This window comes from Sceloporus occidentalis, unplaced genomic scaffold, assembly GCF_023333645.1.
Source record: "Sceloporus occidentalis isolate IW3139 unplaced genomic scaffold, rSceOcc1.0.p SCAF_1, whole genome shotgun sequence".
NCBI classification, from domain to species: domain Eukaryota; kingdom Metazoa; phylum Chordata; class Lepidosauria; order Squamata; family Phrynosomatidae; genus Sceloporus; species Sceloporus occidentalis.
Window position 1 is genome coordinate 244,173,347 of NW_028316981.1, and position 14,109 is coordinate 244,187,455.

General features: G+C 41.6%; 2 protein-coding genes across 4 annotated transcripts in view; one reads left to right on the forward strand and one right to left on the reverse strand.

Annotated features, from left to right (window-relative positions):
* The window catches only part of LOC149323697 (selenocysteine insertion sequence-binding protein 2-like), a 37,854-nt gene extending 37,337 nt beyond the window's left edge, over positions 1-517 (forward strand). Inside the window, exon 18 of the mRNA XM_089491114.1 lies at positions 393-517. Coding sequence (XP_089347240.1) covers positions 393-502 — 110 coding nt within the window. The 3' untranslated portion in view covers positions 503-517. The remainder of the gene's footprint in view (positions 1-392) is intronic.
* A 2,752-nt stretch (positions 518-3,269) lies between these two features.
* SEMA4D (semaphorin 4D) overlaps positions 3,270-14,109 on the reverse strand; it is a 149,368-nt gene continuing 138,528 nt past the window's right edge. Inside the window, exons 17-19 of one of the 3 annotated variants that reach the window (XM_089491178.1) lie at positions 6,449-6,652; positions 5,676-5,773; positions 3,270-4,320 (exon numbers count right to left, since the gene is read on the reverse strand). In XM_089491178.1, the coding sequence (XP_089347304.1) occupies positions 4,279-4,320; positions 5,676-5,773; positions 6,449-6,652 (344 nt within the window). In that variant the 3' untranslated portion in view covers positions 3,270-4,278. Of the gene's footprint in view, positions 4,321-5,675; positions 5,774-6,448; positions 6,653-9,075; positions 9,104-14,109 lie in introns of those variants that run through there. The other 2 variants (XM_089491163.1, XM_089491170.1) reach the window with 2 other exon arrangements.

The following is a 14,109-nucleotide window of genomic DNA, read 5'->3' on the forward strand; positions in this document are numbered from 1 at the left end:
TGGAAGAGAGTAACATCAACTATTCTCCAAGTGCTGACTGAAATTAACTGGCATTTGGAAATAAGCAAACATCTTAAGCATATAGAGTCTCTTTCCTCCCCCATGGTATAAGTGGTTACCTTCTGTTGGTTAAATTATCTTCAGTTTCCAGCATAAGGAAACTAATTGTACCTCCCTAAAGTCAAGTGTTTAGGGATTTCAATGTCTGATAAAGCAGTTCCTTGCTTTCAGGAGGGAGATGCATGGGGGAATTTTCTTCCAAGGAGAGTACTTCCAAGGCTGGGGGAGGGGATTATAGGTTTCCACCTCCTATTTTCCACTAAAACTTGCAGTGGGCCTTGTATTTATATGTCTGAAAAATAAATGCTATTTTTGGTTGTTTTTTCCCCTAGTTAAAATCTGGAAGCAAAAGCTTGAAGAGGAGTATAAACCTTACATGCTGGAGCTGGAAAAACAGTTAACTGCCGAAATGTTGCCCATGGGTTTTGAAGAGCCTCAGTAAATCAAGACTACCTTCTTTGGCCTTATTTGATTTTTTAAAAATATATGGGTGTGGGTGTATTTATAAATATGTAAATACTAAATTATCTAAAACTAATTACCCAGAGGAAAGGGTGTACAGTAAGTTGTCTAAAAGAAAATGACATGATTGTATTTAGCAGATAATTATACTGAATTACTGATTCTGGACCATTCCCCAGCAACTCACTGTGTACTGGACTAAGGGATGAAATGTCTTCAGCTGCATTCCATCAAAGATTTGCTTTGAGAGGCAGAGTAGTTTGTTAACTATTGGAGTGCCAGACAGTTGCTGACTTACTCAAGGCCAAGCATCTAAACAGCCTGCAAGCAGGCTTTCTGAAACTGCAATGCAATGCAGAATTCATAGTTCCTTTCATAAGATTTGATACTTTGAATGTACTAACTTACACTAGGGAGAATACGTGGAAAGCATGAGATCGTCTGGCAAGCTGCAGGTCTTTTGCTCAGTGTAAACAGAGCCTTCAGATTGCAGAAAATGGCACTGTTTCATATTCTTCCACTGATAGGGTTGGATTCTTAAAAATAATTGCACACATCTTTTTCTGCCTACTTTACTCATAGAAATAGTCGTGTCTGTCTCCATGTTCATCTTCAACTCCCAGCATGTCCAGTAGTCAAAGATAAGTGGTGTAGTACAAGGTGAGGCCTTTCAATAGGTGGTATTCAACCTACACAAATTGAGGAGTGGGTGGAAGAACATGGGATCCTCTTGTACTTATGTCCAAATCTAATTCTACTAATATATAACTCACTACTTACATATTGGTAAAATTAAATTTGGACCTAAATACAAGCTCTGAATAGTAATGCCACATTAGTTAGTGCTGGAGATAGAGTGTAGCTACTCCAGGGTAGCTTGAGGTGTGGATTAAGAATGAGTCAAATTAACTGTTTGTAAAACAGCCTGGGAGCCTCTTAGCTAAAAAGCAAAGTATAAATGATTTGAAGAAGTTACATTAAAAGCAAGCCTTTTTCAAACATCAAGCAGAAGGTTTGTGTCAGATATCATCCCAACTAATGTAAACCAGTGGCCAGCTGTTCATTAAAACTGATGGTTGGTGTTCACGGAAGTAAAAGGCTGGGGCACTTTAGTGTACACTGACTTCTCTTTTACAAGTATAATTTAAATCCTTTGAGCAGTTGTTGAAAGCAGTCCCTAGAGATTTGGTAGCAAGATCCCTTCTAAAAAGCAACCAACAATCACTACAAAAGGAAAAATAAGGAAAAAATTAGATATCTTATGGTGTAATTTTAGATATTATTCATATATCATCGTAAATGACCCAGTTAAATTGAGATTACTGTGCCCTTTGACCAAAAATGCTCCACTTTGGCATAATAGCATTTCTGACCCCTAGTTAACTTGGAAAGGATATGAAGAGTCAACATTGGTCTGGTTTATCATCAAAGCCTTTTGTCAGAGTAGGAGGTCTGATTAAAGCCAGGGGTACCAAATATTGTGTGGGAGTTTGGCACTCATCTGTTCAGCTGCTCACAGCTTAGCCTTAGCCAGGGCAACTGGGAGAACTGCTGTCATTTGTTGACCGGTTTGTACTGTGTCTTCCCAAACTAGTTCTGTGTCTTCAGTGAATTGGATTTATTTGACAGGTACGAAACAAAGCTGTTTGCAGGACCCTTGCTGTGCCAAAAGATCTTTGCACTAAAATCATAGAAATGCTTTCATTGGAAGTATAGCTGACCCTTAATTTCAGAGAGAGAGAAAAAGCTTTTTGCTTATGTTATATCATTATGCTGTATGGAAGTTCCAGATTTTCAAAATTTACTTTGCATTCCAGCCATTCTTGTGATTCAGTAATTCTGGAACATTTCTCATCAACATAAATTTATCAGGTGCTGGTTACCCTTTTCCTAGATTGGTTCTGCTTTTACATATGAGTTAAAGCTAGAATATGCACTTTCATCCACGAAATACCAACTGAAGGGACTGCATGTATTGCTGATCGTAGTATAGAAGGTGCAGAAAATCTGTCTAAAGGTTCTGTACAATCCGTGTCTTCTTTTGACCTTAAGTTTGCAACATTGAAAAGCCTGTGTTCTTTGTTCAGCAATGATGGTACAATAATATGTGTCAGCTGAGTGATATTCTGTATCCCCAATATGATAACTCTGTACCCAAATACTTCAGTGTCATATTACAACACTAGGAACTTGTTTTGCCAGTTAATCAATATGTTACTCAAGAGCACTGACCCAGTTTAACAGAATATCATCACAGTACTGGTTCTGATTATTGCCTTTTCGGTCAGCGATAGTGTGTCTTGGTGGAATTAATTGTCTCCAGTTTTCATATATGCTTTTGAAAAAATGGTTTGTCTAATAAGACATGTGCTCCAGAGGTAAAGAACTGTTAGTGTTTAGTATGAGTCACTACATCCTCTACTTCAAGAATAGCAATAATTTAAGCAAGATAGTTTTAAAGGCAGAAAAAGAGAAGCATATTGACTGGGGAATGTCTAGCCCTGACATAACTATTTTGCTGCCTTTGCAGATTCACTCATATAGCACTGTATTTTTATTCCTGTCTATTTGCAGCAGGCAGAGTGAGTTAACACCATGAGAATCCAGGATGCCTGCCATCTGCTCTATAACATTTCTGTGGATTCTGATCCCATTTTCACTGGATAAGCTATTGTGTTGTTTAATCAAGAAAATCAAAAAGTAAAGCCAATCCTTTTCCGTTTTGTACTAATCAATTGATGAATTTATTTAGCTCTATGGCTGTACTCTAGTAATTTATGCAAAGACATGCAAAGCTGTTCATCCATCATGAAATTGTTCAAGAAGAGTAGAATAGGGGGCCTAAACTTTTTCAAACAGGTCTGCCATACCCCTAGTACCACATAATGACTTTTCCAGGACTCCCTGTTGATATATCAAAATCTGAAAATGCTCAAGTCCCATTTTATACAGTGGCATAGTAAAATGGTTTCCCTTATATAAAACGGCAAAATCAAGGTTCACTTTTTTTCAAAAAAAGATCTGACTACTTCAAGTTGTGGATGATTGACTCTGTGGGTGGTTGAATCCGTGGATACACAGGGCTGATCGTACAGTACATTTCCACTATTTGCATGCTCTGGTTTGCATCTTTTTATATCTTTTAGATCTTCTAAAAAAATAGTGTTTTAGAATGGAAGCTAGTTGACCAAACCTTTTGAGATTTCAGGATGACTCTAATGCAGCTATGAAACCTCTCCTGCCAAAATGGCTTCCTTATTAGAAACAGCAACTCATTCAAAGCTTCATTTACTTCAAGATATATTGTAGAAACTAACAGATGTAGTTTCTTTCAGTCTCTCTTTCACTGCTTAAAAGTAACCATTCAGTACAGGCTTTTAATAAATGTAGTCAGTGATGCAATTAATTCCATGCACCGTATAACAGGCCAAACACTCATCAGTTAGTCTCTTTTAACAGGCTAAGCCTGAATTTGGTGTTCATGGCATTTATAAACATCAGATGAACTGGCAATATAAACCTTTTAGTAGTCATTCTTCCCCTCCCCCTCACAATAGTAAAAATTGAAAAGAATGGCAATGTTTGAATACATTGTTCAGTTTCATTGGCAAAGGAGCAGTATTTTTCAAAGCAGTGATGAGAATGTTTTCAGCTGCCAACTTCACCCAAGTCCTCTGATCAGAGTGTTGTTGAATAGCTGCAGTGCAATCTTTTTTGTATGTGACAAGCTATATTTCAGAAATTTTCCAGGCCTTTTCAGCCACTATTTCTTGATTCTCCTTTCTTGTTGCAGCTTTCCTATAGAAAGACAAACCAGAAAAGACATTTTTATTTTCCTGTGCCAGTAGCCTATGCTCAGCCTAATTGACTTTCCATAACTCACTGATTATTAATTTAAAAAGCAAAAGGGTTTGCACAGTCTCCTGAAACCTGCATTAGGGAAATATACTGACATCTGATGTGCCACAACAAGTGACAATTAGTTATAGTTTGTTCACAAGGGAAGGGAGTGGGATAGATTTATTTTTCTGCTGTAATGTAATGGTTTTACAATGAGCGCTGTCTCATTGTAACTTTACGTTTCCGAAAAGCTGTGGGAGAAAATGGAGCTTCCAATGGCATGCATTCTAAAATGAAACTGACCTGATCAGACTCTGCCATGGGCCTTTCGGTTAGCACTAGATGCATGCTAAAATAAGCAGCCCAAGAGAAGGCTTATATTATGAACTGGCAGGCTTGCCTTCAAGAAAACACCCTGATAGGTTTGCCTTAGGGTTGCCAATAAGCGCACACAACAACAAAACATGAGGCGAAGCATTCCCCATCCACCTATCCAGCAAGCTGTACCAGTGTATGTCAAGTGGCCAGAACTCAGAAGCCAACTGCTGTATTTGCAGGCAGTTTTGGATGCTTTCAGCTAGTTTTGGGGTCAGCAATTAGCCTGATGTCAAAGGACATCTGGGGGGCTCTGTCACACTTAGGGGTTCCAAGGGCTGCTTGCAACCAGTAGGTTACAAGTTGTCCATCTTTGACTTAGTATATTAACTGTTTTGCATCAAGCACAACAGTAGCTTAATGTTTCTCCACAGTATTTATATATCCTGAAACATTTTAAGGAACTTGGGGGTTGGACAAAAACTTTTTCCTGCCAAAACTTCATGAAAGTTTCACAAAAAACACACAAATTCCTTCATATAATCTCCCAAAACATTTGGATTGTGTCAAAAGCAGGCATAAACTGCAAAACTCTCACCTCTATTATTGTCCCCAAAAGCCATTTTTTTCAGCTGGGAAATGAATAATGCTGAATATTCTTTTCATCCTACCCTTTAGTGAGAGTGGACTTTGACTATGCTGGCTAGAGAATTTGGGGAGGTGTAGCCTAGTGACATCTCCAGTGTCTGAGTGCATGAGACTGGAGTTTGTGACCAGATATGGGAGACTGAAATTTACTCTGGTATAGGTCAGCCAATGGCAACAGTAGTGATTGACAAGCCCAGAACATCCCAGATCTCTTGTGATGAATTTGTGGGGCAGTGTAACCTTTTAGCTTAAGAGCTTGCATTGCAACAGTTCAGTCAACATGAGCTGCCTGGATTCTCCTAATGGAACAAAAGAGATGGTTGCACATACACTTGTCCCATGACACCTACCCAGGTCTTTTTCCAGCTCTCCATCATTTTGTCATGTTCAGTGACAACACTTCTCCAGCTAGCTAATTCTCTTGACCAGCTTTCCTGATAGTTACTACCTGGAAATAATAAGCAGCAAGAATATTATCAAATATGGAATGTTCAACCAATATCTTTCTTTTAAAAATATTTTATTTTGAGAACTGACTCTTCTGCCCTCTGCTGATGTCAAACTTAAGATTCAGTAGCAAACGGAGGGGAAAAAAATAAGAATTTACTTGAGAAATTTGCCACATGCACACAGATGCAGCCCCTTCTTGTATGATTTCTAAACCTTCTGGAGATGATTTACACAGGAAAAAAAGGAACAGGAACATTAGGACCAAAGCTAACGTTAAAGAGGGCAGGTGTTCTGGAAATTACAGTCCAATTTTTTTTTAATTAAGACTGATATCAATACTTTCAGATGTTCACAGCTGCATCATGTGCAATTGTCTGGTTCAGAATTTTTCCATGTTTTCCACGTTTGAACTGCAATTGCCATTTTTTCTTCCAGTTTTCCTTTACTCAGCATCTATTTGCCCTTCTACTTTAACTACAGTTGATAATTTTTGCATGGACATGAATGTGTTTGTGTCAACAAGAATCAACATTTTTACTATTGGTCATCTGTACCTTCCCAAACAACACCCATTTTTATGATCAAAGAACAGCTAAATCAGCAAACGAGATTTTCTTTGTGTGGTATTCCTATTCTGCATTGGAAAAAAGGCAACATAGCATTGTGCCTCTACCTTCAACAGTGATGTAAGATGTAGAAGTTTTGTTTCCAGATTTTGAGACCACCAGGCAGCAGTATTCTGAATCTTGAGTGATAGCATCTTTCACCCAGCTTAGAATATGTTGTCGTCCATCAGACAGTACATAGCTCTGCTCATTTACACAAGCTTCCATTTTCTGCCCATTCTTTTTCCATACAAAACGTGCATCTTGGGGCCCTGTGGGGAAAAGAACATGGCCAGTGAATGATATTAAATGCAGAATTATATTACAAAGTCTCTTTAAAGCAGGGGAGAGGATATCTTGGGCCACAACTCCCACCAGCTCTCAGCAGCAGAGGGATGCAAGTAGTTCATCTTCAACACCTTTGGAATTCATGCATGTGAAATTAAGGGTTGCTGGGAAGTGGAAGAAGAATAAATACATCCACAAAGGAAGCTGTTGGATCAGGTCCATTGCTTTACAGTTCCAAAGGCAACACAGTCTCAATATTTTTTCCAAGCGTCAGTGCACTTGGAAGCCAGTCAAGAAATATAATTCACACAGTTTGCTCTCCAAACAGGCGACCCAAAAGAAACAATCTGTTCTGATACAGCCAGCAGATAACTCCAGCAACCTGTAGCTTCCCAAGCAGTGTCATCCAGATTTGCGACAGTGAGGTGTGACTGAACAAATGTTAGCTGTGCTGCTTTGCTCTTTTCCCATGAAAGCATCAGGCAAGATCCAGGAAGTTGGGTTTCCACTCCATCCTCTTTGAGCACAAAGTATGGACTGAACAGCAACCAAAAACTGGGAGGTGGGAGAATCTCAGTTGACGATTTGCTTGTTTGAACTTCCCTTGTGAACTTTTTGGGAAGATATTTTTTTAACAAAATAAAAGGCATATTTTATTTTGTATATATTTTTTAAATTCATGCCATTTCTTTTTTGAGTGTGAATATCTACTATATCCTTCCATTGATCCATTGGTACCTGAAGGGATGGGTATGGATTACAGTTTGTTTTTAAAATATTGATTCTACTGACTTTATGAGCCATTAAAATTCCTTGCATTCCTTGCAGCGGCTTTTTGTTCACCCCAAATGAAGAAGCCAATCAACCTGTGTATTTGTTTGGTTTTTTCCCTTGAATGTTGAACCTGCTTCTGTCCATTGGTTTGAGAAGGGAAAGCAAGTTTCTAAATCATAGCTAACTTTAAAAAAAAATCATACTCCATTTACATTCTTGATGGCACAAATCTTTCCATGTTGCTTATTTCAAAATTTTCAGTGGTTTAATGGAGCTATGATTCTCTCTTCAGCAGAAACACAACAAAACAGGGACTAACCCCATTCTGTCCTTTGTAAACCCCACAGTGTTCAGTGCTGTAGAAGTCCTGTTCTGTTGCAGATCAACACATGGGCCCCAAGGAGGGGAAAAAACACTCACTTCTCTGATGTAGATGTTCTGCTGGGGGCAGAGGAAAAGAAGTTCCAGGGGGGGGAATGTGATACATTCTGGGCAGACCAGGAGAATCTTTGGGTCCAAAGGATCCAAAGACTCATGTTTCCCCTCAAAGGTTCACAGTAAGACAGGAGAACTAAACCAGTTCTTGAGCTGCCACAGTAATTTTCCTTCCCACGGGTATCAATGGGAAGAGTGGCAGAGGAAGGGGAAGATACTGATGATAGACATGGAGAATACAGATATTATTATGGTTAGGAGGAGGAGAAAAAGAAGAAAATGATCCCCCATGCTTAAGGCCCTGGGTGTCATAAGCAAACATGGGGCTTCCTCTCTTGCAGATTCTCCACATTCCCTGACTTCTCTTTTAAGACTACTTCTTTGGACTTTTCTCTGGGAGTGAGGCTGCCGCCGCACTGCAGAATTAATGCAGTTTGATACCATTTTAACTGTCTGGGACTCTGGGATTTGTAGTTTGGAACTCTGGGATTTGTAGTTTGTTGTGGCACCAGAGCTCTCTGACAGAGAAAGCTAAATATCGTACAAAACTACCAATCCCAGAATTCCATAGTATTGACCCATAGCAGTGTCAAACTGCATTAATTCTGCAGTGCAGATGCAGCCTAAGACTCTGAGCACTGTGGGACTGAACTTGTGAAGACACAAAGAAGATATGGAAGACTTAATCTAGTCCAATCTTTTCTTCTACAACCAGGCCAACAGCTGCCTTCTGGGAAGTAGGGCACAAAGGCAACAACTGTCCCCCAATGTTGGTTCCTAGCAGTTGGCACTCTGCATGCGATCTCTTGAATGTGAGGATCTCATATTGGGTTGTTTTTACTTGGGCATATTTCAGCTACATTGCCTTGCAAAGTACTGTTTGCATCTGTTTTTAAGTAGGTAAAATATAAAGGATTTGTGCAGGAGGGGGGAGGAGACACCTGAATTTTGTGCTTTTAGCAGTGGTTTGAGCTGATAGTTAAAGATGGCCAGCTTGAGTATAACTATCATGTATCTGAAGCAAAGCACTCATAAAGAACCACTTGCCATAAGATGCTGTTATTAGGAGCAATTCCCCATATATTTAGGACTTGTTAAATTGTAACACATACTAAATTGACAATCCCATTGAACTCTGAGGATTGCTGTGGTCTCTATACTTCCCCAAGGTAGACTCAAAACATTTTTAGATACTTACTTCCATACTTATCCACTCCGTGCGGATGCTTGTAGGATAAAAAAAAAAACTCAAAAAAGTTACAGAAGGCAGGAATCAAAATACACATAAATGGATGAGCATACTTGTAGAAATAAGTCAAAAGAAACAGACTTGGAGGAATTCTTGGAGCAGCAGGTTCCATGTCAGTGGTTTTAGTCTGGATTTTACAGGAGCCATTTAAAATACTGAACCCATTTTGGACAAAGGGTTCAGGACCTTGGATGATCACTCCTTTCAAGTCGAGGCTAAAAATTGGAGTGGATTTTCTGTTCTAATGACATGGAAGCCACCAACCATCGTTGTCTTATAGGCCATCTAGTTCAACTCCCTTTTTACTGCAAGAAATACAGAATTTGAGTATGCCCAACAGATGTGTGTCCAGCCTCTGCTTAAACACCTCCAGTGAGAGGTGAGCATCCTATTCCTTTAGGTGACTGGTTCCATGGCCGACTTGTTTTTCCCATCAATAATTCTCTCCCAATTTTCTAATTAAGCTTGCCTTATCTTCAGGGGAAAAAATCTTCAACACATCCATCATTTTCTGAAGTACATGTGTACCCTTTTACAGCCAGATCCGGACCACGGCAACCGCAGGCTGTGGCCTCAATCTGGCCTTTGCAGGGCACAAAAAAGAGCATCCAAGGCAGCTCCTTTTTGCATCCTGCAAAGGGTGCGATAGTTGTGGCGCTACGGCTTTACAGCGCTCCTTTGGTGTTGTGTTGTGTGGATGTAGCGCCAGAGGATGCTATGCCCCAACTCCGCCCCCAACCTGGCCAAAGATGCTGGTGTGCACAGCCCCTTGGAGTAGCTACCAGTTCTAAGCAGTTTCCAGGTAGCATTTAACTCATAAGAACTGCATGCACGTCTAAGTTCTCATTCAGAAAATCCATTCTTGCTGCATCTGTACTGCAGAAATAATACGATTTGACACCACTTTAACTGCCATGACTCAATGCTATGGAATTCGGGAACTCTGCCGCAGTTCTGGGAACTCTGCCAGAGGTGCCGCAACAGACTATAGTTCCCAGGATTCCATAGCATTGAGCCATGGCAGTTAAAGTGCTGTCAAATTGTATTATTTCTGCAGTGATGATACAGCCTCTTTTCGATTTAGACTGGTGCTTGGAAAGATTTTTGAACCGCAGCACTTGGAATCCTCATCTGCATGGCTGTGGCTGTGCTGGCTGGAGGATTCTGGGAGGTGTGATCCACAAAAAGAAACTTTTCCACTCTGTTTAAAAAAGGGAACAACATATTAAATCATGCTACCCTGAAGAAATGATGCTATGAGTGTAGTTTTCTTTTGTAAACTCAAACTATAAGGAAGTAACTTATCTTCATAAAAGAAAACCTCAGCCGGGTAGGCAACACTGAATCACTTAACAAGGGTTTGCAAGCCAGAATAATCATGATGCAACTATACCATCTTTCAATTTAATTTACTGCCTGTCCTATTTCTGGAGCTAATCTGGTTTCAATTTAGATGAGATCTTCCTGAAGGTCACTGAAAATAAGATTATCAAGGATGGAAATCAAGCTGAGAGATGTGAGCAGCAGCAAGGTAGGAGGGCAAGGTAAATTGCCAGGAAGAACAAAGAGCTTAGAGTTGTGTCTGAGTCCTGGAAACCACACTTTGGTATATATTCAGTGACACTGACTTTGATCACCGCTAGACCAGCATATAGAGTGAAGGTGCTTCAGATCAGAATGAAAATTGATTTGGAACCAATTTGATGAAAATTGCTCAACTTCTTTACCCATCCCAGTTTATCAAGGGGAATACTTCTATCTATGCAGCATAAATGTCTTTTTCCCCTAAGAGAAAAGGATCTGGGGAGAATGACATCAGGAAAAATGAATCCAAAACACATGTCTGACACTAGTCAAATTTCACTACAGGAAAATGAAAGCCATATCTGCAGTAATGTGTATACCAGGGGTAGGAATCATGTGGTCCTCCAGAAGTTGGACTGCAACTCCCCAACACTTCTTGCAATTAGCTGTGCTAGCTAGGGCTGATGGGAGTTGCAATCTAGCAACATTGGGAGGACTGTGTGATTCCCCCAGCTTTGTTTTGTGAACTGACTAAACTGGGACCAACAAGAATTCTGTAATTACGTAGGTTTGAATACCCAGTTATAGTCATTTGCTATGGATTATTCCAGCCTGAGCAGGAGGGGAAGGCCACACTCCTGCATGGTGCAACAGAGCAGAGGGGTTTTTCAGGCAGAATTATGTTAAACTGAGCCATTTATCATACCCAGACCTACTCTACAGCACCCGAAGCACTCCTCATGTTCATTCTGTAGACAGTAGGGTTGGGTGGGGGAAGAATCTCAGAAGCTTCTGGCTATGTCCCTATAGCAAAATCTGGAACAATTACATCATCTGCAAAGATCCTCCAGAGGTTTCAGCAGTTGAGGCAATCATTTCACATCTGACTATGGAGACATAGCCAGATGCTTCTATGATTCCCCCCCCCCCCCCCTTTCTACTAACAGTAACCATGGGAAGGTGCTGTATACCATAGTAGGTTGGGGGGGGTGCTTTGGTCATTGCAGAGGGAGGAAGAGAATACCAACCTCCATGGTGTGTGTGTGTGTGTATAAAGATTAACATACGCATAAGGTTAAACTATATCTGCACATATATGGCAGCTGAAGACAGAAATTCTTGAGCTTCAAGGAGTCAGAAAGTATAATCTACCAAATGATCAAACACTAAAAAATACTAAGGGAACTGCTGTTGTTGAACTCTTTCAGGGATAAGAAAGCCTGCCTGAAATCTATCCCTGGCACATTTACTTGTGTATAACTTACACTAAACATATGAAGGGGACTGCTTTGTACTATGGATTGTGCTTGTAAGGACATTTGAATGATAAAGGATGTGAAAAGTAATGTGCCCTTCCCATGCAAGTACCTACAAATAGACAACATTAATAACAACCTGCCTGCCAATGCAGAACTTCCCCCACCTTCAAAACAACCCCAGCGGCCCTGGAGATAGCAGCACAGCTGGAAAACAGATGATTCAGTGCATGACTCCACTCTGCGGGGGAAACCAGCTGCCCAGCAAAACATCAGCTGGAAATTAATCAGAGCAGGAAGGCTGGGCCCAGCAGTGGCTTGAGATAACTGAAGAGTATTAAGCAGCTTCTGCAACAGCAGAATGCTCTGGCTGCCCCAACATAGGAAGATGGACGAAGGGTCAGCAGCTGATTTCCAACAAATGACTTGGGGACTAATGTTGGCCTCAAAAGCCCTGCTGGAATTGCTGAGGGAGGGAGGAAAATGCCTTCCGCCTACACTTTTAAACACTCATTATTAACCCCCTGGACTGAACCTGGACATTGAAGCATAAGCCAACAGTTGTGGGTCTGAATCTATTTGCTAGTCCCAACAAGAGTAGTTCTGCTGAATCACTTGGAACCTGGCATAAAAATAATAAAAAAATAAAAATAAAAACTTTATTTATATACCGCCCTTCGAAACATCAGGGCGGTTTACAGCAATAAAACTACATTCAATACAATACAATTTACAATTTAAAAACAATACAATTAAAACAATAAAAGAACTTGTGCCAAATCGTAGTTGCTAACAGAGGGGGAGGGCTCTCAGGGGAGGTATCAGGGGTAAGCCTGTTTAAAAAAGAACGTTTTCAGCCCCTTCTTAAATTGGGCCAGGGAGGTTGCTAAACGGAGCTCGATGGGCAGCGAGTTCCAGAGAGTAGGGGCCGAGGTGGAAAAGGCCCTTCTGGTGGTGTTGACTAATCTGGTCTGTGGAACTCTTAGCAGATGCTGCCCAGTAGATCTGAGTGTGCGGGGCGGATTGTACGGAGAGAGGCGGTCCTTTAAGTACTCTGGACCCAAGCCATTTAGGGCTTTATAGGTTATGACCAACACCTTGTATTGCGCCCGGAAGCGAATAGGCAGCCAATGTAGGTCTTTTAAGACCGGTGTTATATGACTGGTCCTAGGTGTATTAGTGACCAGTCTTGCTGCCATATTCTGCACTAATTGCAGCTTCTGGGTATGGTACAAGGGTTGCCCCATGTAGAGCGCATTGCAGAAATCCAACCGAGAGGTGACCAGAGTTTGTACCACTGTTTCTAGGTCCCCCCGGCTCAGGTAGGGACGCAGCTGGCGTATCATCCGAAGCTGATAGCAGGTGCTCCTGACCGTCGCATCCACCTGAGATGTAAGGTGGAGCGACGAGTCAAGGAGCACCCCCAGACTGCGTGCAGAGTCCTTCACGGGAAGCGTGATCCCATTCAGGACAGGTGGAACCACCGCCATCCCTGGGCCAGGAGGACCTATCACAAGTACTTCCGTTTTCTCTGGATTCAAGCTGAGTCTGTTTTCCCTCATCCAGCCCATTACCGACTCCAGACAGGCCACGAGAGGAGAGATGCCATCCCCGGTCACTGCATCAGTCGGAGACATAGAGAAAATTATTTGGGTGTCATCAGCGTACTGATAACCCCGCGCCCCATGTCTCCGGATGATCTCTCCCAGCGGTTTCATGTAGATGGTAAAAAGCATGGGAGACAGAATGGCTCCTTGAGGGACCCCAGATGTTAGAGGTCTCCTGTCGGAGCACACGTCTCCCAGCTGCACCATCTGGAACCTCCCAGAGAGGTAGGACCAGAACCACTGGAGCGCAGTGCCCCCGACTCCCACCTCTGCCAGGCGCTCCAGAAGGATACCATGGTCGATGGTATCGAAAGCCGCTGAGATGTCTAAGAGCACTAGCAGGGACACGCTTCCCCTGTCAATGCCCAGACGGAGGTCATCGACCAAGGCGACCATGGCAGTCTCAACCCCGTAGCCCGCCCGAAAGCCGGTTTGAAATGGGTCTAGATAATCCGTTTCATCCAGGATCGATTGGAGCTGGATCGCAACCGCCCTCTCGATCACCTTACGCACAAATGGCAACAGCGATACAGGCCGATAATTATTATGCATCAGGGGGTCAAGGGAGGGCTTTTTTAATAAAGGTCTTACAATGG